Source organism: Taudactylus pleione, unplaced genomic scaffold, assembly GCF_031769625.1.
Source record: "Taudactylus pleione unplaced genomic scaffold, aTauple2 ptg000019l, whole genome shotgun sequence".
NCBI classification, from domain to species: Eukaryota; Metazoa; Chordata; class Amphibia; order Anura; family Myobatrachidae; genus Taudactylus; species Taudactylus pleione.
In genome coordinates this window covers 6,514,773-6,540,227 of record NW_028284421.1, presented here as the reverse complement: position 1 = coordinate 6,540,227, position 25,455 = coordinate 6,514,773, and the positions used below count along the sequence as shown (strand labels likewise).

General features: G+C 45.8%; 1 protein-coding gene across 1 annotated transcript in view; it reads right to left on the bottom strand.

Moving 5' to 3' along the window:
- The window catches only part of LIPC (lipase C, hepatic type), a 157,171-nt gene extending 137,323 nt beyond the window's left edge, over positions 1-19,848 (bottom strand). Inside the window, exons 1-2 of the mRNA XM_088447591.1 lie at positions 19,817-19,848; positions 19,569-19,675 (exon numbers count right to left, since the gene is read on the bottom strand). Coding sequence (XP_088303717.1) covers positions 19,569-19,650 — 82 coding nt within the window. The 5' untranslated portion in view covers positions 19,651-19,675; positions 19,817-19,848. The remainder of the gene's footprint in view (positions 1-19,568; positions 19,676-19,816) is intronic.
- Between the last annotated feature and the right edge of the window lie 5,607 nt (positions 19,849-25,455).

The following is a 25,455-nucleotide window of genomic DNA, read 5'->3' as shown; positions in this document are numbered from 1 at the left end:
GGTAGGGTCTCGTGGCAGCAAGCCTCAGAGGGCTTTCAGCTCAAACTGATTCGAAAGCTCTCCCACTGACATCACTTGTGATGTCAGTGGGGCCGCCCACAAATGGCAGGCGTTCCTTGGGGAACGCCTCCGTTTGGCCAGCCACCCCCCTACCCGCCTACCAAACAGGGCAAGCTGTCAATCACCATCGACAGCTCGCCCCCTTTGGTGCGAGACCCGGAGCGACGGAGCACCCGTTGCTAGCCGAGTCTCGCGCATGCGCACGACGGAGCTGGCTCCGTTGTGCGCATGCCCAATGGGCAAACATCGACCTGGTTGCGAGCGCTCAGCGCTCGCGACCGGGTCTGAATCAGGCCCTCAGTTCCATGTGCTTCCTTCATAAATGGGCACATTAGAGCAAAAATGGATGCATGATAACACAAAACTACAGTAATAAATCACTGTTATGGGTTTTCTGATTTATTTGTATATATATCGGAATTGAGGACATTATTCAGATGCTCTGATAACTAAAATTTGTATTGTCTCTGTACTTGACTCATCTTTATGTATAATTTGAAATGCAATTTTATGGATCTCTATTAAAAACTGGTTACCATAAAAGGTATTTGTATTGTACTGTATGCTGATCCCTGCACTGTGTTGTTATGATTTGCTCACTGATCACGATATGGAACTTCATATTTTGTGCTGGACCTCTGATTAGGGCTCTGCATTTACTAATCATCAGAAAAAAGGCTCTGGATATTGTTTATATACTGTAGATACTCAGAGTATATATTTTCCACAAATACACAAACATGCATGATGATATGAGATGGACCACTCAATTGAGCTCCCCTTCATGAAATGAGTGTCCTCCTTCTTAATAGACAACTAGCCAATCAGGAGTGACCTCTCATCTGTCGTTAGGCAGACACCCAGTCAAGAAAAAAAAACACAATAATATAAGATGAACCACTTAACAGAGCTCCTGATTAGTTACTATCAATTAGAGATATGCGCCAGACCATTTTTGCTGGTTTTGACTTTGGTTCTAATTCATCGTCCGGTTTTGGTTTTGTAATTTTTCCAAAAATGTACAAAAAAAGCTAAAATCACGTAACTTGTTCCAAGAGTATTATTAACATCAATAAAATTAATTTCCAGTCATTTACACTCAATTTTGACCACCTCACAGTTCACAATATTGTTCACCAATATAGGCCAAATGCTGGCTGGCTAAACTAAGCAACAGAGCAGCAGCACAAATACACGGCTGTTATTTCGGTTTAAAAAATTTAGCAAATTAATAATGTATTAGCAATAATCAATCAAACCAACTCACAAGTACTTTCAATAGAAAACAATCCAACATAGAACTTTACTAAGAATCGTGCGTGGAAGATCATTGCTCTAAAGTAGCAGTAGTTAACAAACAGCAAAGAAAAAAAACCGAAACCATCTGTAAAGTAGCAACAGCAAACGTGGATGCCCCCTAGAAAAGTGCACATGCACCCAGAACCAGAGGTGTAGCGTGGATCCAAGGCACCTGGGTCATGTCTACACTATGGCGTTCCCACCACCCTATACTGAATTAGGGGTAGTCAGCATGTGAGGCTAATTTGAAACTAAAAACAAAAAAATTATAAATACTCTACAGAGATCGGATCACATCCAGACCATGGGAAGCAGCCTAAATGATCTGAATTAATAAAGTTCATCCTTGCAAAGGCCGTTCATCCTATGCCTTTCTCTCCCTCGCCCCTATCCTCTCTGTGCCCCCTGTAGCCCACCCCTCTACTGCCTATGGCTTTGTTTTTACAGTTTTATCCAAACCATCTCTACCCTGAGAACACTCAGTATGTCACTCTAACCTGCAGACCGGCTGACCAGGTAGCTGCCTAGATACAGTGCACGTCATATACAGTGTGGGTCGGATACAGTGTGGGTCTGATATATAGTGCAGGTCAGATACAGCGCGGGTCAAATACAGTGTGGGTCGCATGCAGCGTGGGTCGGATACACAGGCCCGCCAAGAGCCGTGGCAGTCCCCAGTAATTGGGGCGTGGCCTAATTGCGGGAGGCGTGGCCACGCCCCCTTACCGAGAAAAAAAAGATTTGCAGCGCCGCAACGCACTGGGGAGGGGGGGGCGCTCTGAGCCCCCTCAGCCTGGCGCAAAGCCAGGGGGGGCGCGATCAGTGTGATCGCTCCCCCGCACAGGTATAGGAGACTGCTGTGGCACGGGTAATCTGTATCCGCTCCCCCCCCTCTCGGTGCCCCTGTCGATACAGTGTGGGTCACATAAAGTGTGGATTGGATACAGTGGGGGATGGATACAGTGTGGGTTGGATAAAGTGCTGGTCAAATACAGCATGAGTCAGATACAGCATGGGTCGGATACAGCGCGGGTCGGATACAGCGCGGGTCGACAGCACGGGTCGGGTAAAGTGCAGGTTGCCAGTGGCGTAACTTCATCCCAGGTGCCCGGAGGCAAGATAAATGTTGGTGCCCCCCCACCAAATTAAAATTTACCACCCCCCAGCACCTATGCCAGCCTCAGCTACCATCACCCCCCCTATGCAGTTCCTCTTATACAGTGCCCCCAGTAGTACCCCATATACAGTGCCCCCAGTAGTGGTCCCCTATGCAGTGCCCCAAGTAGTGCCTCTTATACAGTGCCCCCAGTAGTGGTTCTTATACAGTGCCCCCAGTAGTGGTCCCCCTATTCAATGCCCCAGTAGTGCCCTTTATACAGTGCCCTCAGTAGTGGCCCTTCCTATGCAATGCCCCCAGTAGTGCCCTTTATACAATTCCCTCAGTAGCGGCCCTTCCTATGCAGTGCCCCCAGTAGTGCCCCTTATACAGTGCCCCATTATGTAGTGCCCCCAGTAGTGGGTCCCCCTATGAAGTGCCCCTTACAGATATAACACAAGACTAGCTCACACAGATTACTTACCTGAATCCCCGTTCCTGCGCCTGCCACCGTCCGCTCCTCTGTCCTCCCGCTCGGCACTATGGTAGAAATGTCTTGGCGTCTCTCCCATCACCACTGCGGAAGTCGGCTCCCTCCATGGATACAGCAGCTAATGAGAGTCTATCTGACTCTCATTGGCTGCTAAAACAAACACATCGCCGCCGCCGGCGTATTTGTTACTGATCGGTGGGCAGGAGGGGTTTCCATTTACTCAGATACCCCCCCTGCATGCACGTATGATGCTCAGACGTGTCGCGGTGGTCACAAGCTACGTGATGTCCGGGACCATAGAGCATTCTGGCAGCAGCAGGGGTGGAGCACTGATCAGCAGCGGCGCTCCTCTTCCATGCGGCTCCTCAGCACTACAACAGGTGGACAAGAAACGGCCCGGTGACAATGGAGCCGGCTGCCCCCTTCAGGGCTGGCGCCCGCCGGCAACTAGCTCTATTGTCCTCGGGAGTTTCACCACTGCAGGTCGCATACAGTGCGGATTGCAGTGTGGGTTGGATACAGTGCGGGTCAAATACAGCGCAGGTCGGATACAGTGCAGGTTAAAGTGCAGGTTGGATACAGTGCAAGTAAAATACAGTGTGGGTCGATACAGTGCAGGTTGGATACATCAATGGTACACTAACAGTACTGTGACAGAGAGTACTGGTGTTGTCCTCAGTGCGGGAGTGCCGACAGTGTCGGCAGTGCAGGTGGTGTCGGGTGTGCGAGGGTGGTGGCGGCGTCCTCAGTGCGGGAGTGCTGGTTGTGTTATCAGTGTGGGGTTTCCAGCAGTGTTGGCAGTGCAGCAGTGCTGGCAGTGATGGCAGGCCAGGGGAAACAGCAGTTCAGTTGTGCCGGCGGTGTCAGCAGTGTGGGGGTGCTGGCATTGTTCTCCATGCTGGAATGCCAGCGATGTCAGCAGTGCGGGGGTGGCAGCGTTGTCCTCAATGCAGGAGTACTGGCGGTGTCGGCAATGTAGGAGTGTCGGTAGTGTTCTCAGTGCAGGGGTGCTGGCAATGTCCTTAGTGCGGGAGTGCCGGGAGTGTGGGCAGCAATGTCCACGGTGCGATGGGGGCCGCCATTTTGTATCTGTCTGCCTCATTGAAGTCTATGGGGAAGCGCTGATTGGCTGAGAGCTGTGACAGATGGCTCTCTCAGCCAATCAGTGGTCAGCCCAATGATTTCAATGGGGCTTTTGAAATTGGAGCCTGAGCCAAAACCGCGAAAATCAATAATGGGATCTCGGGCTTTTGACTCAGATAGGGATCTGAGGCAGACAGCAAGATCCGAGCTACAGCTCGGATAACCTCGGATCACGGAAGTTCGGAGCGGTTTGGATTCCAAGGGAATTAAAGAGGTGAGAAGTGAATGTAATAAATGTGACAGGAAAGGTGTCACAAGTGGCTCCGAGCGGCGGCCAGGAGTGCACTCCTTACCTCTCCGGACGGTCTGGCGCGGGTCATCCGGCGGCGGTGCGGGTCCCTGGAAAGCGGCGCTGGCTGCTGTGGGATGCCGGAAGTTGAGGGCGGGTGGCGGCAGAGAAGGGGTGAATTGGGCGGCGCCTCCGCACTGTAGTTCACTGGGCGCGGCCATCTTGGATCTGGGGTCAGGTGCCGGAGTTGACCAATCAGAGGACAGCCTGGGTAAGGGAAGCTAGGAGCCAATCCTGCACTACCTGAGGGTATTAAAGGGCTGTCTATAGGCCTTTTGATTGCCAGTGCAACGTTGTCACAACGTATGCTGTGAGCTAGTTCCCTGTGCTCCCTATACCTTACGTGTCGCAGTTCCAGTATCTCCTTGCCTGCCACCTCTCCGCCTGATACCAGTAAACTCTTAGCCACAGCCCATCTCCAGACTTGCATCTCCCGCTCGAACGGTCAGGTCTGGATTTGAGCTTTAGCCAGCGTCTCCTTACCCATACCTCATCTCTCGTATCAACCCAACCTTGTCTCCTTCATGAGTCATACCCCACTGAGACCGGCTGCTTTCCAGTACCAGACAGCGTTCCCTCAACTACCTTCCGACTCCACCCCAGATTCAAGCCTAAGTCCAGCCGCGACAAAAGGGGAGGTGACAGAAGATGATCACAGAGGAGGGTGGGCCAGAGGGGAGGCAATCTGGGAAGCTTGAGGGAGCATGAAATATAGAAACAGATCTCAGATCCATAACTTATTTAGGATATAGAGCAAACAAACCGAGATAAAACTAACAGGCAGCCAACATACTGTGCATTGCCCCATGAATTCCGGAACCCTGGATGGTGTCCTCTGTCCATTTTGGCGCCCGGAGCTCATACTCCACTGGAACCACCCTCGCTACACCCCTCCACACAAGACATAGGAGGGGAGGAAGGTGGGATAAAAAGGTGCTAATAGAGTCAAAGGCCCTCATTCAGAGCCGGACGCTCTGAGCAGAGCGCTCGCTCTGAATGAGGGCCGTCCTCCATAAAAATTTAGCGTCCTCCTGGACGCTCGTATAGCTGTGGGTCACCACCCACAGCTCATACGAGCGTGCAGGATGATGGTCGCGATGGTCTTGACCATCGCGACCATCGCCAGTGTGACCAGAAGCCTGTGGTCGGGGTTTTCGACCACAAGCCCTGGAGTGATTTTGGCTGTATCAGAGCCAAAATCATTCCCACTGACATCACTAGTGATGTCAGTGGGGCCGGCTTCTGACTGTAGGCGTTCCCTTGGGAACGCCTCCATTTGGGAGGCACGCCTCCGGCACGCCCACCAAAGGGGGCGTGCTGTCAATCACCATCGACAGCACGCCCCCTTTGATCAGACACAACGAGCGAAGGAAAGTCCTTCGCTCGTCGCGTCTGGCGCATGCGCACGACGGAGCTCCCTCCGTCGTGCGCATGCACAGTGCACACCATCGACCCACTTGTGAGCAGACAGCCGCTTGCGAGTGGGTCTGAATCAGGCCCAAAGTCTTATGCTCCGGTATCCAGGTAAAAGTTATATATCCAGTTAAAAGTTATATTGGGTCACATACCCGTTCATCTGGCTACTTGGTGTAGATTAGTTCACCGACATATCGCATCGGCCCTGCAGCACAGCCGATAATCATATATCTTGCAGATATATCAGTACATCTGGTTGTGTGCACAGGCTACCTACCGACCGTCCGTACACTTGCTGTAGGGACCGCCGACACTGACATGTCAACTGGGTGGGAAAATTTTAATGACTGCCCAGTTGTGATGTCAGCCCAGACATAATGTGTGGCTGATTGGTAATATCCGTGGGTCGGCAGACAAGTCGGCCAAGTGTGTACCCAGCATACTACTGATAAATAAAAACCTACATTAACACTACACTCTACAAAAACACACCACAGACACAAATAAATAAACACAGACAAGATAGAAAAAATATATAAAAAGCAGACAAAAGATGAGACAAACTTTAAACTGAGACAAAAATACACAAAGTAACGGAAGGCAACTATTGCCAGTCACAAAATAACTATTCAAATAATTCTCCAAACAACTACCACCAATCTCCTACTATCACCAGCCACCTCACTACACTCTATCAACGTTTGAGCAAGGTTTGGGGGAATATAAACCTCTGGTGAGTGAAGCGAGCCCATGAGGGGACACTTTTGGCCCCTGTTCTGAACCTTGCCCCTCCCCCATTTACCACGAGTCACGTTGTTGTGGCGTGAGAGGTCCTTTACAGCACTTTGTTCTAGATCTAATCATTTGACATCCCCTATGCTGGGCTGAGCATAACTATACGTGATATACATCATTTGCAGGTGAATTAACATTTTCTGCTCCCCTAGTTTTAATTAACAATCTGTAGCTTGATAATTAGATTTTTCTATTGAATTCATTGGCAGAACTAGTTTGTAAAAATGACCTTCTTTGTCTTCTCAATAGTAACAAATGTGGCCTTCAAGTTATGGATTAAGGGCCTGATTCAGACCCACTCGCGAGCGGCTGTCCGCTCGCAAGTGGGTCGATGTTATGGACTGAGCATGTGCACGAAGGAGGGAGCTCCGTCGTGCGCATGCGCCAGACGCGACGAGCGAAGGAAAGTCCTTCGCTCGTTGTGTTCGATCAAAGGGGGCGTGCTGTCAATGTTGATTGACAGCACGCCCCTTTTGGTGGGCATGCCGGGGGCGTGCCTCCCTGACGGGGGCGTTCCCACGGGAACGCCTCCCATCAGAAGCCGGCCCACTGACATCACTAGTGATGTCAGTGGGAGTGATTTTGGCTCTGATAGAGCCAAAATCACTCCGGAGCTTGCGGTTGAAAACCTCAACCGCAGGCTCCGGCTCGCAAATTCGATGGTCGCGATGGTCTCGACCATCGCGACCATCACAATGCACGCTCGTATAGCCTGTGGGTGGTGACCCACAGCTATACGAGCGTCCAGGAGGACGCTCCATGAAAATGGAGCCCGGCCCTCATTCAGAGCGTGCGCTTTGCTCAGAGCGTACGGCTCTGAATGAGGGCCTAAGCTGCTTCTTTAACTGTGAAAAAGTAGCCTTAATTCTGGGGGCAGGAAATATCTGGGCCTCATAGCAAAATTGTGATGGAGTCTTCCTCTCGCCATCACATAGTCATAGCCACCACAATGTCTGCTTCATTTCCCAGTCAGTGTGTAATAAGGCAGGTTATTAATTACATTATAGGTGGGGAATCCACACCCCTACACTATAGAAACTGTGTTGTGGTTAATATGCTGCCTTTAAGAGAAAGAGAGGGATACAGTATCCACTGCAGTAGACATGGGAGGTGTTGTTTTTACCGGATGTACAGAATAAGTGTTAATAGAGTCCAGTCCAGTACTGAACGCTGGAATAATTATTTTCCGTATTAAAATCCATTCAATGTTTATTAAAAAGCATGAAGTTGATCTCAATTTATTTTAGTACAAATAAGTACAATGGTTTGATTCTGACAGAGAGAGGTGATGATCTTATTGCATAATCGTGACGCGTTTCACTGGTCATCTGCCAATTCATCAGAATTAGTTATCCTGTAAAATTCTTCAGTAGAGTGATATCATATGTACAGGCTGTAAAATCCTAAAGCCATTGAAACATTTGGTAAAATGTGCACCCAAGAGAAACTCTGTCTCCCATATTCAATTGCATTAGTAGCTGTTTAGCACATGTCTGAATTATATAAACAGCATTTTACCCTAATTTATTTTCAATTCATATACTGTAAGTACCCAGAAAAAGTAAAAAAAAGTCATGTTAAGTTTATACCTTAAGACACATTTTTAACTCTGGGAAACAGCACTCAGTACTGCGGCGCTCGTAGCAGTCACATGGGGGTCTATTTACTAAGCAGTGTTAGGAGACAGAGTGAAAAGTGATAAGGTGCCAGCCAATCAGCTCCTAACTGCCATGTCATGGGCTGTGTTTGACAAATGGCAGTTGGGAGCTGATTGGCTGGCACCTTATCACTTTTTACTCTGTCTCCTAACACTGCTTAGTAAATAGACCCCATGGATTGTATTTCTACAGTTATGATTGTGCTTAGTTTCCTGATGTCATATTCAGAGGCTAATGTACACAACACTTCAGTGGGACTTTTGTAGTTTGCTGCTTTTCAACAATATCAATGCATGTCCTTGGTGAAACAAAGAGCCATATGTGTTGCCTATAATAATAATAATAATAATAATAATAATAATATGAACTGTGCACTCAATCTTCTATTGAGTATTAACTAATATTTGAAGATATTTAAAACATTGAGCAATGTCAAGGTTCATATTAATAGGTAACTCTTTTCATTTGATGCAGCTCCTGGGAATGTGTACTGCCAATTAGCAAACAAATGATAAAACATAGTTAATACTATTAATTTCTAATCATGTCATTGTTAGTTAGATTTTAATAACTACAATATGTATGTTTGTAAGCAGTAAATGAATAAAACATGAATGCATGATTCATTTAAAACTGAACCATAGGTCATGAAGCTAACTCCAGTTTATATTAGCTTCCTAATAAACGGTTACTTTAATGCACAGTCACATCAATATTTAATGAAGCATATGTTTTAGTCAAATCTTTTGTAAGATTACAAATTACATTTTATTGCATGAAATATAGGACAACTGGTGAATTGTTGAAGTTTAATTGTACAATTACAATTACATGCCTCCCAAAACAATTGTAGATAACATTTGACCATGGGCCTGATTCAGATCAGCAAGCAAATGCTGATGTTTACGCAGATTGAGCGATTGGTAGCCATTGCGCACGTGCAAAAGCCACACTGCGCATGTGCAGCAATTTATTTGCAATTACACTTGCACAAAGGATTCACTTGCAAAGTGAGTGACAGGTAGTCAGCATTTGAGGGAGGTAATGGGGGGTGGCTAGGAAACATCTGACTGATTGACTGTTCATGGACATGCATAAATTAGTCATTGAAATCTCCTTCGCAGCATGAGAGCTCTCAGCGTGTCAGGAGAGATGAAGTGTTTGAGACAGGTTAGACTTGTACTAATTACATCAGGCCTTTCCAACAAGTCCGGGTAATTAGTACCTGCTCCCCTCCCCCTCTCGGCGCCCCTGCCTACACATGGGCGATGTTATAGCAAAGTTTCATGCAAATTTGCTTCACCATTCTGCATATTGTCTATTGGTCATTCACACTGTGGGCCTGATTCAGTTAGTTGCATCTCAGTTGCATACTATTGGCTCAGTAGGTGTAACTGGTCGGCAACTCGGCATTCGCAGATAGGATAAGTGTGCCATGGGCGTCTGATTTGCGAGTTATTCAGACTTGATTTCAGATATACATATCTATTGCACCGGGTACAGGATTGCTATAATATGTGCTGGTAGTGTTAACAGCTACTTTCACAAGTAGATTGGATGGGGGTGATATGACCTGATAGTTGCGTGCACCTGAATACAGGCGGATATTGGCTTTTATTTCTGAACACACTGTGCATAGGTGAAAAACATTATTAGACTTCAGAAGTCATGTGGCGAGCAAGGTGTGCATAACATTATAACCGCCCATATTTGGCTGACTTTGGGTGTTTTTCCTTAAGGATCCAACCGAGAATCTGGCCCAAGTTTTTGGCAAATCAGTTACAGACATTTTCTTAGGTCATTCAAGAGCTGTCACATCATTTAGCTGCTCAAGAGGGGGCTGTAAATTCTGCCACAGTATCCCATGGTTCCATAACTGAACCTAAAATTCAAATTCTGGATCGTGGAGACCGCAGATTATTCCGGAACTTTAAAGAGAGTTGTAAATTATATTTCAGCTTGAGGCCCCTTTCCTCTGGGTCAGAGCAACAGAGGATTGGAATTATCTCCTCACTCCAGAGGGACTCCCAATCACTCCAGAGGGACCCCCAATCACTCCAGAGGGACCCCCAATCACTCCAGTCAATTCAGAAGCTGGTCGGCCGTTTGTGAGTGGAATGATACTACACTAAGAAGTCAGTTTCGTATTGATCTAGGTGTGCTTAACAGGTTGGTGTAGGGTGGTAATTATTTAAAGCTAAATGTGCAAACCCTCAGAGCCAAACGCAGAATGATACTAATATAATGTGGAACAGTTTTTATAATGTTGCTCATTTAAAAAAAAAAAAAAGCAGAGAAGCACCGTTCACAGTATTTTTTTTACTATTTCTCTGTAATTCATTTTTTAATGACTTGTCCATTTGAATTTGTTAATTTTTTAACATTGAAACAAAGTGAAATTCTACACATAAACAAGATTCAGATGTCCTCTTTTTCTGATAAACAATAGGCAGCATCTATTACCGCTAGTATGTGGTTGGTATAAATGGCACGGCCAGATAATAATGGGACAGTTAATATCATGTAAATTACAGTGCCTTCACAGCTGTGGAAGCAAGTATGTTACAAAGGTTGGTTTGTACATAGCACTCAATTAGCCTGTTATAGGCAGAGCCGGTGCTAGCATTTGGCAAACCTAGATGGATGCCTATCACGACCATTGGTTAGGGTGGACCTAAACAGTAAATGAATGAGAATAACCAAGGGACAAATAGTTTGGTGGGAAATTAAACTTCCAAGGCAGGATTTACAAATTGATTACAAAGGGTCAGGGAGCCTAGGGTTAAATTTTGGAACAGGGAATGGCTGAAGCTCATGAGGTAGCTGACAGTCAGTCAGGGCATTGTGGGGCATGTCCTTAAGATAGGGTAGGTAGGAAGAGCTTCGGCCTCTTTGGTCAGCACATCTTTCCCTCCCTCCTGCCTGTTTTTACAGTGTTTTATTTTGCGTGTATGTTCTTTGGATTTTTGTCAAATTTTTTGATGCGGTAAAGCACATCAAGTTGTTACCAATAACCAGTGGCGGCTTCAGAGGTGGGGCTGCAGCGTAGTTCAAAATAATTCATATACTGTAGTGGAGCCACACCAACTGCCACCCCAAATGCTGCCAAACTTTGCCAGCTGGGACTCAGTGGCAGTTGGTATGGCTCCCCTATTTGTATTTTGGACTACGCTGCAGCCCTATCCCTGAAGCCGCCTATGCCAATAACTTTTTTTGGCATATTTGGTCAAGTGCATGGACTCATTATTTTGGCGATACCACCTGTAAGGGGGGTTTGGTTCCAGTTTGACTTCTGGAGGCTAGACAATCTTTTTCAGCCATGTTGTGCATGGGTGAGGGATAAGACCTCACTGTTGTATAGATTTTGGGTCATGGTGGCTTGCTCATTTGCCACCAGTATGTTTTTTTCCTTTGGTTCTATTTAGTCAATTGGCATCACAAATGTAACTACTGTATATCTAAGTTTTACAAAACATAATAAAACAGTATTCAGAATTTATGAAGCTGTTATAAATAAATACATTTAATTTGCCATACTTATGTCTTATGGCCTTTATTTAAGTATATTTTATTTTGTGGTCAATTTGAGAAATGTACTGATTTATGATGTCACTATATCCAGGGTCAATTCTATCCCTGGGTGTGTCCTAGGATGAACCCCTCCCATTGAAAGCAATGACCTCCATCTGTCTAGGGCAACCCAGGGCCAACTCTTGCAATAGGCTGCTATATAGCAACATCAAGCATCAAGAAATGTTTACAAGTGAAGATGGCACGAAATATGGCAGCACTCATCAATTAAAATCACTATCTGGGCGTATAAAACACATAAGTGTCACCAGTACTTGTCCCTACCAGTGCTGTATGATTTGTGGACAGGTTTTTTGTCATCTATAATAAAAGCTTTTCACTAGTACAAGTAGCTGCAGTAGAAAGCAATCATTGACTGTTCTATTTCTGTTTTGTGTACAAGAACATCCTCTGCTTTATTTCCCACACAGGTAACACTCTGGAGTCTCATTTCATATTTGCGAAGGCAGCTGATGTCTAACTGAAATATGATCTTCCAAGAAATGCAGCTGGATAGTCATAGGAACAATGTAAACAACACATTACAGAACTGTTTCTGATACATGGCAGGGAGGGAGAGGTAATGTAATTACTGTAAATGAATGAGCTGTTTTAGTAAATAAGTGATTGAATTTGCCTGAATGGAAGCTAATTTGTGAATTTGCTATGATGCACAGTATGATCTTCACTGCCAAATGCGGTAGCTAGTCAGGTGGCAGGAAAAGTGATACTGCTTATTTTTAAATGTTCACATTCATTTTGGTGTATCGTTCTTCATCAGTCTATAAAGAACGTACTTACCTATCCTCCCTGAGGGTCCAGGAGAGTTTTGAATTTGGGGAGGCTCTCATGGTCTTTCAACAGCTTCGGCAAGTCTCCCGGTACTGCTCACTTCCTGACTTCCAACGTCCTGGCCAACCAGGACGTTGGATTACGTGATTCCAATTGAATCACATTATCCTAGTCCCGCCCCCCCACTGTAAAATTCAACGAATTGTAGCTTTATACAGCAGGGACAGGGCCACAAAGACGAGAATGAGGCATCATGCCCCCCACCCATCAGAGAGGGTTTAGCCCCTCCAGGACTCTCCCAGAGGGACATAAAGAAGATCAGCAAGTATGATAAAGATTAGCTGTAGATGATGTAGGTGGCAAATCTCTAAACATCAGCTTATAAATAACCTACAGCTCTGTCGCTGCCCCACGGCCCTTCCTACTGACTAACAGGGTTCCTGGAACTGAGCCCTACAAACAGTATCACTGCTGCAGTGTCGCCCGAAGCGTCCTTTGGACGCTCTAGACAGGCATCCTGCAGTGGTTGATGCTAGATCCTATGTGGCTAAAGGACCTCTGTGACGTATCAACCATGTGACCGCTGCAGGAGGCTGGACCGCTCCTGTGTTAAGGTGCCCACACACATAGCGATATTTTACACGATCTGGCCGATTCCGACACATTAGAATGACAGATCGTGTAAAATATGGCCAAAACGTGAGGAAATCGTGAATCCCCACTCACAATCACGATGCGATGCGCGTCCCCGCTGGTCGCACATCGCAATCTAGGAGGCGATGCACTGTAAAAAGTCTGACTGCAGGAGAGATCGTTTGAAGATTGGACACCAAATCATGTGCAAATCGTGTGGAGATCGTGTGCTGAGCTGCCGGGGAGAGTTTCAAGGGAAATTGTACACATTGGCTGATTGTGGGCAGATCGGTATGTGTATGAGCACCATTACCATCCACTAGGGCATAGAGCCCGAAGTGTGGTGAGCGTAGCGAGCCCGCAAGAGTACACTTTTGGCTCCCCGTTCTCATACTTGCCCTTCCCCCTTTCAGCGCCGGTCATGCGTATGTGACGTCACAGGTCCCCTGCAGCCCCCTATTCTAGTCATAACCATCCTGCAGTCCGTACAGCCGCTCGAAGCATCCTCAGGTGCTACACTCACCCACTTTTGTCTGCCAACTTCACTCAAGTGACACATGTACACATTTTGGTCCAAACGTGCACGTCCACTGGTTCCCAGGTTCTAAGTGTACAGTCATCTCTGGTCTCTCTACCCTGTGCCATACCGGGATCAGGTGGTGGGTAATGTTAAACCGCTATCACTGATGCTCCATTAGTCACAGGTCATAAAGAAACTTCTATGCAGATTCCATGGTAACCTGTTGCTGCATGGCAATGACCTGCAGAGCAGTGACTTCACAGACTATCACAGCACATCCTGACACCGAAATGGAGAATATGAGAGACAGGGACAGTTGGAGATAGATACAGGGGGAGGGAGAGAGAGAAAAAACTGATAGAGGCAGTCAGAAATAAGAAAAAGAGGGACAGGTAGTGGGGGAGTGAGTGAGTGTGCATGTGTGTCTAAATAGATGGAACAGAACAGCAACTAACAGTGGTGGATTTAGGGGTCAGGCAATATTAATGGCTAACCACCCTTGCCCCCCCCCCCCAAAAAATAAAAATAAAAAATTGTGTTGCCTCCAGTAATAATAACATGATCATTTAAATATGTGGCCTGATACTTAAATACACACTTTATATATGCAATATTTAAATTCTATGCTTCAGCATCACTGGTGGCAAAAGCCTTCACCTGAGACACCCATGCCAGCTCCGCGGGCACTGCAGTTCAGCATAGCTGTCGAGTCACCCAGCAGTGACAGGCATCTGCAGGCTGTGCTGCCTTTGCCTGTCACAATATCATGATCAAGGCACTGCGAGTTCAGGCTCTGCCCCCTACAGGGGGCTGCTCCAACTTAAATGCCTCTGCCAGTGACACCCTCTACCCATGCAGTGCCAAATAGAAAAGGGGCCAGCTGCTCTGATGTAAGGGGAGGGGGGGCAGGCTGCTGTGCCACAACCAGCAAGTGGTGCCTTCAGGCATGTGCCTCATGTGCCTAGTGGGAAATCAGCCACTGGTAACTAATGCAAGAGAAATACTGTGAGCTCCCATGATGATTGATATGAGTGAGACAGAAAAAAATCCAGGCAATGCTGGGCATAATTCTAGCATTAATATATATGTTGTTTTTTGCTTGTTTTTGGCCCCTGGTTTTCTATAACAATCCTCCTGTTGGCTATGTTTAAATAAGAATATCCTTTTACAATAGCCATATTGGAATTCCTTAATATAAAGTCTACAGTTGAATTGGAACATCAGATGCCCAGTGCCCTGGTCCAGGGCCGTAACTTGGAGTGTGTAGTGTACCAACTGCATAGGTGTAGGCTATGATTCAGAGGTGGACAGAATTGCAGAGCCACACACAAGCAGCTTTGTATTTCCGTCCATCTTAATGCAAATGCAGAAGGAGGTGTCAGACACATCCTTGCTGCATTTGTGAGCAAAATTGCGACCAATGATCGCGATGGTTGCTCTTTTGGTCAGGCTGCGGGAGCTGAAGCTTTCCGCAGCCTGACCAGGTGCTGGTCACTACAGATGCCAGGAATCTGCGTCCACCAGTGCAGACCCTGGCCTCGTGCCTTCCCAGAAAACGGGGTTGACATGCCCCCATTTCCTGGAACAGCCATGCCCCCACACCACCTCCCAAAACGCTGCAGCATGTCAATCATGCTGCGGCTTGCGGTGTTCTGCGAGCAGTGGCGTAACTATGGAGGGTGCAAAGGATGCGCTTGCTATGGCTCCAGAGGTGGTGAGTAGAAATGTGCGATAATAGGGCTGTTTGGGTGCCCAAATGTGAGTTTGGAAATGCAAAGGAGAACTTTACATGCCCAAAGTAGTTCTTAAGACAGGGTTATCTGCTATACAAGCCTAAACCCCGTGCACATGCGGCATGGGAGCCCAAACAGAACTACAATTGAATTGCTCCATTGGGCAACCATTGTGTTTTAGAACCAAAAAACAATTGAAGCGCCCCAATTTGGGTCAGCTCCAAAATGTTTGTTTTTGTCTTGTTGTCCTGAAAATTCAGATTCAATCAATGTATTGTTGCTCTGCCTTGTTTCTTATGTGGAGATAAAACCCATTGCCCCAGGCCAGGCCCGCCAAGAGCCGCGGCGGGCCCGGGTAACAGGGGGCATGGCCTAATCGCAGCAGGCATGGCCACGTCGCCTTCAGGAAAAAAAAGAAGAAAAAACAGTTTTTCAGCGCCTTTAAGCTTCACTGTCTGTTTTTTATACATATATTTCACTTTTTTATTTTTATTCTTTATATGCAGCTGCGGCTGCTCACCTATTTCCTGTACACTTCATTTTTCTTATTAGATCGGTGCCTTGGGGTGGCTTAGCTGGGCTAGTTTGGGGGTGTCCTGCACTCTGGATATGGACCCTAGTATATTAGGGACCTACCCTACAGAGGTTACCGGGATGTGGTGGGTAGGCCCATAACCAAGATTATGCCAAACACCTCTATTTACTGCAAAATGTATTTATTTATATATAACCAGTTAATTTGGAGTTGTGCACTTGTATTTCTCCTTTTTGTGTCTATATCAATGGTCTCCACAGGTAGCACCTCCAATTATATATACATATATATATATATATATATATTCAGGGTGTGCAGTCTGAGGCCCAATTTCTATGTATCTATATACTATTCAAGTTAAAAGTGTCAGAAACAGCAGATTAATGTTAATGGTACATTGCTTTTGGGATAGTAAATACCACTTTTGTACATAATGAAAAGTTCCAAAGTATAACTAATTTGATAAATATACTATATTTACATGCAAACACAAGCGGTGGTGCACACACACACACACACACACACAAATGCTCTCAATACATCAGCAATTGTATTTTCTTTTATACTTTAAATAACAAATAAATGGGATGCGGTTAACATCCCGACAACTGGGATGCCGTCAGACGGAACCCCGGAATTGGAATCCCGATCACAGAGACAACACCAGCGCGGAAAACCTGACATGACTCTGGATGCTGACACCGGGATCCTAGCAGATGGCAATCCGATTATAAGGACACCGGGGAAAGGTAAGTATCAGCAGCTTGAGTTAGGTTTAGACAGCCCGTGGGGACTTAGAGTTAGGCTGTCGGAGGGTGGAGGTTAGGGTTAGGCTCCGGGCAGGGGGGGTTAGTTTCAGGCACCATCGAGGGGGGGGGGTTAGGGTTAGGCACTAAGGGGGGAGGGTTAGGGTCAGGCATTAAGGGGAGAGGGTTAGGAACTTACCGGTAGGATTAGGGTGCGGGGTAGGGAGGGTTAGTATAAGGGCGCAGGAAAGGAGGGTTAGGGGGTACATAGACAGGGTAACATTACTTACCATTCCCCTGTCGGGATTTGAACCATCAGGATGCCGCTGTCAGTGTACTGATAGCCGGCATCCCGTCCATCGGTATTTCATACTACTTCCCAAATAAATATGTCATGAATACATAATGTGGTCACCCAAATCACATCTAAGCTTTTTTCGCACCAGTGCATACAGCACAGAAGTGGACGCAGTCGCATGCGTTTTTATGTTAATGCTGTGGACAATGGACACTTTATTGAGGTACCCATCAGTAACAATGCATATTTGTTGATATGCGTGCAAAGACGCACTATTGACGGACCATCAGCCAAACCATCGGACATTGCACCTGCCTATGGCAGGACAGAATGTCCGAGGGACCATGGACGCAGATGTCAGTGGAACTGCATCTTTAGACACACCTGCGAACCCCAAATGTCTATGAAAATTGCATAGGTCTGCATGCGTCCCCTGGCAGTAACCATGCATGTGCAGTGTGTCTTGGATGCATATGCAGCAGGAAAGATGATTTCCCTGCATCTGACAACGAATCACCCCCACTATGTAACCACACATAAGCTATGTGAGTAACGTTATCTGCAATTGTGCAACCATATCACAAATCACAGAGATAAAAACAATTTCCAAAACTGCTAAGTATGCAGTTATTAAGAACTATAATTTCACAGTTTGCAAATGTATTACACATGATATATGGTATGCTGAAAAGCTGTGCTGTCTCACAGGCATGTACAGTACCATAAAAAGAGAAAATGCCACTCAAACACAATAATGGCTTTGAGCTTTCCTACCACTCCCCGACCTTACAGGTAGGGGAAAGGTGAGCGTGAGAGAAATTCCAATGGGTAATTGCAGTGCAGGTGGCACTGGGTTAGATGGATGCAAAATCAGTTCCTGTAGTCAAATTCTAGGCAACAGAGGCACAGTAGTTAGCATCGCCTCATAGCACTGGGATCATGAGTTCAATTCCCAACCATGGCCCTATCTGTCTGGAGTTTATATGTTCTCCAAGTGTCTGCTTATGGTTGTGAACACATGCTTGTGTTAGGGACTTTAGACAATAGGCTCCAGTGTGACTGATGTGAATGACAAATATTCTCTGTACAGCGATGCCGGGAATCGAACTGCCGGTCATGCGGCAGCCGGGATCCCATACCGAATGCATATAGATAAATAATAATCTGCACTGGCACTATAATAACCATTTGACTGTCTCTCTGATCCTCAAGTTCTTAAGCAGCTGTAGGGGGTCAGAGGAGAACACAAAATGGGGGAACTCCATTGTGTGTTTAATTTTTTTATAGTTTCCTATTTTTTTTGTTATAAGTGTATTTATTTTACCAAGATAGCAAGTTTTCTTCAGGCTGCCAGGTTATAAATCTTCCTCTTCTACCCATGGTCAATTATTGGTTGTGCTTCTGTTTGTCCTTTTTTAAAATCACCTTGGCCCTTGGTTTTCTTGTAGAGAGTGCAGGTCTTCTTAGGGTCTATTTGATGTGAGAGGGGCAAAGAGAACCATATATATGTTCGATTTGATCTTGATTTCTAGGATAGATGCTGGAGTTTTTTGTGTGTGTGCTGCTTACACCCCTATAGTGCATGTTTTGTAGTGTGTGTATTTCACGGGTGTAGTATGTAATACCCCAGGCCGGCAGGTGTGAAGATCCCGATCGCTAATAAGGTAATTTAAGGTAAGTATAACTAACCCTATTTTCCCCCCTAACCCTCCCTTAGGGGTGCCTAACCCTAACCTCCCCAAAAAGTGCCTAACCCTAACCCCCCTCTAAATGCCTAAACCTAACCCCCCCATCCCCGCAGCCTAAAAGCAAGTCTCCCGGGGGGGGGTGCCTAACCCTAACCTCCCCCCTGGGGTGCCTAAACCTAACCCCCCCTTCCCATAGCCTAAACCAAACCCTCCCGTGGAGGGTGCCAAACCCTAAGTCCCCCCCGGGAGCCCTAAAATATAACCCTCCACCCCCGTGGCTGTCCGCGCCTGGCTTACCTTCGTTCGGTATGCCGGGCGCCGGGCTCCCGACGTAGGTCTAATGACAGGCGTCGGGTTTTTGATGCCTGTCATTAATACCTTACCGGGATTTGACAGTCAGGAAGCCAGCGGTCGGCATTTAGACCGTCTGCTTCCTAACTACATCCCGAATTTCAGTGCTAAGGTGTCTGTCTGTAGAGCAGCTTGGGAGCATCCTTATGCTCCATAGCGGGACCTGCTCTGACATTGTAGGAGAGTTCTGTGCTACTGTCAGAGAGATAGACTACTCTGACCAACTGAGAAGGAAATATTATCTATACAAGAACTAAAGAAAATCTTAGCTACCTACTGATTAAAGAGAGTAACTATTATTTCACTGGGAAACTAGATGGTATATTATTCAAGCAAGTGATGTGTGTATACAGAGTGAAACACACACCTACAACATAAACATTGACAGTTGTATTGGTTTATAAAATGAATAAATTAAACAGCAATAATAATAGATAAAAAGTCTCTACTTACATTTACATCGCTTTTTTGCTACAGTGTGTTTAGTGACCAGAAAAATAAGCAAAACACAGCAGAGGATTCGGATTTTCCCCATAGTGATGCCAGACAACTCTATGTACCTACAGAGAAGTCAAGAGAAGGTAATTATTAAACTTTAATCAATCAGCTTTAAAATTCTTTTTGGGAAGAATTTGGCATATTATTTGTTCTGTGTATAAACCTACTGTTAATAATTCAAATTAGCTAAAAATAGAAAATACCTGATGCTTGAAGGAGAGATGTCACAGATGGATTGCAGAAAAATATTAAACCTTTTAAAGCTTATTATGTGTGACGTGAAATGAGCTGGTTGACAAATGGTCCAATCTGGGCACATTGCGAAATAGACAAACCTAAACACAAATATCAGAAAGCTCATGTTACTTTTCACCTAATTTATACAAATATATTATTACACTGTGCTGTGTTAGACAGGTTTGGTAAATACTGTAGGTGTAATATAAAATGATATGTTAATGTAAAATACAAAGGTTTGATAATGTGTGTAAAAGGTTGGAACAGTTACTGCCTTCACAAAATCCATACCCATTGCCTATTGTACCGGGGCTGGAGGATATTGTTGACCTCCTATATTTGCTGCCTAATTCCCACAGAGGCTATATCACCTGACTATTTCATTTCATAGGATGATATATTTATTAAAGATTGGGGGGACATGACACTTTCATGGTTGCCCTGCTCTGCGGGTGGCCTTAGATCCACTTTCTTCCCACAAAGTATCTAGATTATGTGACTCAGTGTCACAAAAGTGACACATGAAGTAAAGACTGTCCCAGTCACGGGTGGTTTAAGAGTGTAGGGAGCCTGTGTGCAGTCTCTGTGTACCCCAACCCCCCTCACTTTGGCACTGTGCCAGAGGGAATCGGTATGAAATACCGCCGGCCGCATGGTTCGATTCCCAGCAGCGCCTGGCCGACAGATGCAGAGTTCCCAGGAACGGAAGCCCAACAGCGCTTGAAATCCCAATCACCCTAAGGTAAGTATATACTAACCTAATCTAACCCCCTAACCCTAACCCTCCTTAGGGGTGCCTAACACTAACCTCCCACCCAAGTGCCTAACCCTAATCCCCCCTCTAAGTGCCTAACCCTAACCCCCCCTTCCCCGCTGCCTAAACCTAAGTCCCCCGGGGGGTGCCTAACCCTAAGTCCCCCCGATGGGTGCCTAACCCTAACCCTCCCTCCCCCTAGCCTAACCCTAACCCTCCCGGGGGGGTGCCTAATGCTAATTTGCCCCCCGGGTGCCCTAAACCTAACCCCCCCCGCGGCTGTCTGCTCGCGGCGCCCAGCATCCCTTCGATCGGGATGCCGGGCGCCTGTCTCTCGGCGTCAGGAAAATGACAGGCGTCTAGATTTTAGACGCCTGTAATTTAACCCTAGGCGGGATAGAGGATTCAGGAAGCCGGCGGTCGGGATTGCGGCCGCCGGCTTCCTAAATGTATCCCATCTTTAAGATATTAAATAAGGATTTGTCTAGCACAGTGGTCATCAAACTGGATGTAGACGCCCGGCATTTCACCCTCGCCGGGATATGACAGTCGGGAAGCCGGCTGCCAGTATTAAGGCAGCCGGCTTCCCGATTGTAAACCTGCCAGAGACTGCTGTACATGCACAGATCTCCGGGAAAATGGTGCTGGTGCCATTTTTCCAGTGATTTTTGTACTGCTCAGATCTCTGGGAAAATGGTGCTGGCAGAGAAGTGAAGATTGTCTATGGTGGACAGAGTGTGCGAATTGGGGCCCCTTAGACACAGGGCCCATGTACAACACACACCCTGCTTCGATTGTAGATATACCCATGGTTTAGTATTCTCTCACTCTGTAATCTGATGGTTAATTGTCGCTGTCATGACACCGTGCCCCAGCCTACGCTCAGATACGCCAACCTGATGCAGCTGGGTGGTTGTGACATGGGATTTACTTAAGCTGCCACCATGAAGAGTATTAAAATAGCGCTCTTACATTCGCCAGACACTTAAATCTCACTTAAACTCACAATTATTACACAAATGTAGCATGGGCCTCTCCAGACACGTGAATTCATTACAGCACAGAGATAACGCTGATAAAGTTTTAGGATTTATTGAGAAAATATCTCCAGATTTAAGTTACAAGGAAAAACAGGTAAATAAACAAGATATACAGTTATAAATGCACAGTTTGCTTACAGATAAAAGTAAATGATAGAAAGTCAGAATCCTAAGTTATCTTACTCAGAGATCTTAGGGGATCTGTGTTGAGGGAGACCACAATAGACGCAGATGGGTAACACTCCTAGCTCTCAGCTACTCCCTTGCAGAGTGAACCCAGACAGGCAGGAGTAGCTGACTCTTATGGTTCCACAGCCCCCTCTACCTCAGCAGCCCCCACCCTTCCCAGGCTCTAAAGGACTGTCCTTTGTTCTCCCAGGGTCTGTGTAGATGTAAATTAGCACAGCTACAAGACCTAAACCTCATTTAACACTATGGACTATGAAGATATTTTATTGTAGGAAACCTGATACTGTAAGGTGCTACAAATGACCCTCTTAGCAGCCAGTGTGTCTGTGCACTGCTCTTTGACCATGGCCACCTAGGGTGAGAGCAGACATTATGTCCATGAAGCTTTGTCTTCAAAGGCTAGGTGTCACTTGGCCAATTGTTCTGATTAGCTTATGCAATCCAGTTTTGACATACTGTACCCATTCATAGCGAGCAGCCATTTCTGCAATATATACTTTAGGGGAATTATATAAATACACACACTTTGCCCTGGGCACACAAAATACATACAGTCATGACACGTGGCTTTGATGAATCGCCGTAACCCATGGCGATGGTCACAGATGCCTAATTAAAAGGTCCTTAATGGCTGGACTTCAAAGTGTTATATTTTGCAGCATAAGCATATTCTGCAAGATATTAAGGGTCAATTAAAAAAAAAATGTGAGCATGCACCTACATAAAAGATAGGTAAATAAACATTTGTGAGGGGGTGGGGGACATTTTTTTTGCCCCTGTGGTCACTATAGAAATGCTAGCATCATTTGTTTATGATGCAATGCTGCAAATATCATACATCCTGTGAATATATTGGCATAACCTTCTGCTAAGCAAAAGGGTCCCCCCGCAGAAGTACAACAGTATAGGGAATAGTTATTAAAGAATGGTATTTCAATTTAAAGGGAAACCTTTTAAGATATGTTTGTTAGATGAGGAGTGCTCTGGGGGACTACTATATCCAGCATAACTACTGCACTGTAACACAGTATTGCCAGCAGTCAGAAGTTAATAGGCTCTGGATCACCATACACCTACCGATACGCTGTTAATACTGTAGGTTATGGGCCCAGCACCAATGCATGGCATCACATGTTTATTTCATTATCCATGGTAAAACAACAGCACATGATATGTGTGAGCAATAATAGGTGACGAGGAGGTTGCAATGGTGATACTGCAAAATCTTACATAAGAATATGACTTCTTTGCAGGGGCTCCAAGAGGGTGAGGAGCAGGTACTGATTACCTGGGCCCAGGATTGCTGAAGGGGCCTAATGGGGGACATGCTTCACCACCCTCCTAGTCCTGCCAGCAGCAGCAACGCAGTAAGTGCAGGGAGTCTGCTATTGCTGCTGAGCACAGCAGCAGTTTCCTCTGTCTGCACCAGATAGGGGGGGAGAGAGTGATCACACTGAGTTAGCACACCACTTGGTTCTGCCCCTGGCTGTGGGGCACAACGGTGCCCCCCTGTGGAGTGTGCAAACTCCACTGCAGATACTGTTTTTTTTTATTTGTTTGTAAAGAGGAGTGGTCATGCCTGCTTACATTAGGTCACACCTATTTGCCATTATTTGGACCCAGCCAGGCACTCTACAGCCCTGCTTCTTGGTAGGAGCATTAGAGTCCAGTACTATGAAGCTAACCAGAGACTGAACATGCTAAATTATTGCAGAGCATACCTAGAGAAACAAATTATGAAAATTCTGTTTTACTGTCAAAAAGTTCAAAGCACAAAAAGCCGAAGTACAGATGTTTCAAATGTCACAAGTTAGCACATAAGGCCTCAGAATGTAGATCAAATGTATCAAGTGGCACCTCATCACTTATATGTGACAGCGGGAATGGGTCAGCCTTGACTGTAGCAGATAGCCACCATAATGACTACTGGCACATGGACTTAGGAGCCATAAGGCATTTAATCTGTAATGAAAGTTGGTTCAAATCATAAAGGCAGTGTGAGTCAATTAAAGTCAGAGGTATAGGAGGCTAGATCCTAAATGCCACTAAAGTAGGGATAATCACTCTATGCTTAAAACTGAAAGGCAAGGAAATTGTCCCAGATATGGAAGATGTATAGTTTATGCATAACCTAGGAACTAATCTAATAGCAATATGTGTTCTTGAAAGGAGAGGATACAGAATCCAATTTGCAAAAGGTGGGAGCATTATGTAGAACAAAAGAGGGTCTATAATTGCCGCAGCAACCCAGTACCAACAACTATATACCTTAGACATTGTGGAATGTCATGCAGTGGTAGCTGCTAAATCCAACCAATCAATGGAGTTGTGGTACAGGTGGCTAAGACACCTAGGCTATGACAATGTGCAAGAGCTTCAAAGTGGTATGGTGACTGAGATGTCAATGGACAGTCCTGTAAGACCAGCATGTGAGAGCTGTGTGAACGGCAAGCAAACATGTTGCACCATGTTGCATGCAAAGCACAAGCGCCATTAGAATTAGAGCATACTAATGTGTGTGGAACAATGCAGCTAGAATCCATGGGTGGAAAACGTTACTTCATGACACTCATTGATGATGCAACATGAATGACACGTTTATTCCATAAGAAACAAAAGTGAAGTAACAAGTTCAAAGTGTACAAGAGCCTCGTAGAAAACCAAACAGGTCTGAAACTGAAAGTATTAAGATCTGACAATGGTCGAGAATACGTGAATAAAGATCCAGTCAACTACCTTAGAGAAAATGGCATACAACATCAGCTAACTATCGCTCATCCACCAGAACAGGATGGTGTAAGTGAAAGAACAAATACGACAATAGTTGAAAAAACTGGAGCTATGCTGAATGATTCATGTCTTGAGAAACAATTTTGGACAGAAGCAGTACAATCAGCTGTTTACCTCAAAAATTGATCACCTACCAGGGCAGTCAATGACAAGACACCATTGGAGATATGGCCTGGTAAAAAACCAAACATCAGTCACCTATGTATTTTTTAGGAGTAGAGCATGGGCTTACGTACCTAAAGAGAAAAAGCACAAACTTGAATTTAAATCAATTGAGTTCAGAGCCATAACTAGACATTTTTGTTGCCCTGTGCGAGAAAGCGCATTGACGCCCTCCCATCGCCAAATGCATTGGGGTCCTGCTCTATGCCCTGTAGGTCTCTAGACCCACCATTGCACAGTCTGTATGGGATGATAGTGGCATAGGTAGATATAGCTTAGATAGATGCATAGATTAGATAGATGGACTGTGCAGGTCATTTTGCCACAGGTGGGCAGTCATCCTAGATATGGGACATGGTTCTGTCACTTCATTGTTTATTGTTAAAAAATATTTAGGGCCATGTTAAATTTGAGGCGAAAAGTCCAAGGTTGGACTTTTTGCCATCATCGCCGTTTTAGGAGGGGATAAAGTATCGGGCGCGTGCCCGCTTATCCCTGTATTCAATTAAGGTCCGGCGAAAACGGGACCCGGCGGAGAGGTACGTAGCGAAAAGTCCTGTCAGTTTTTGGGGAAATCATATGTCATCCCCCTGACATGGGGGATCACTATGGGTACCCCTGATTTGGCCTGCTGAAGGTAGTCGGGGTTTTTAATAGCCGCGGCAGGTGC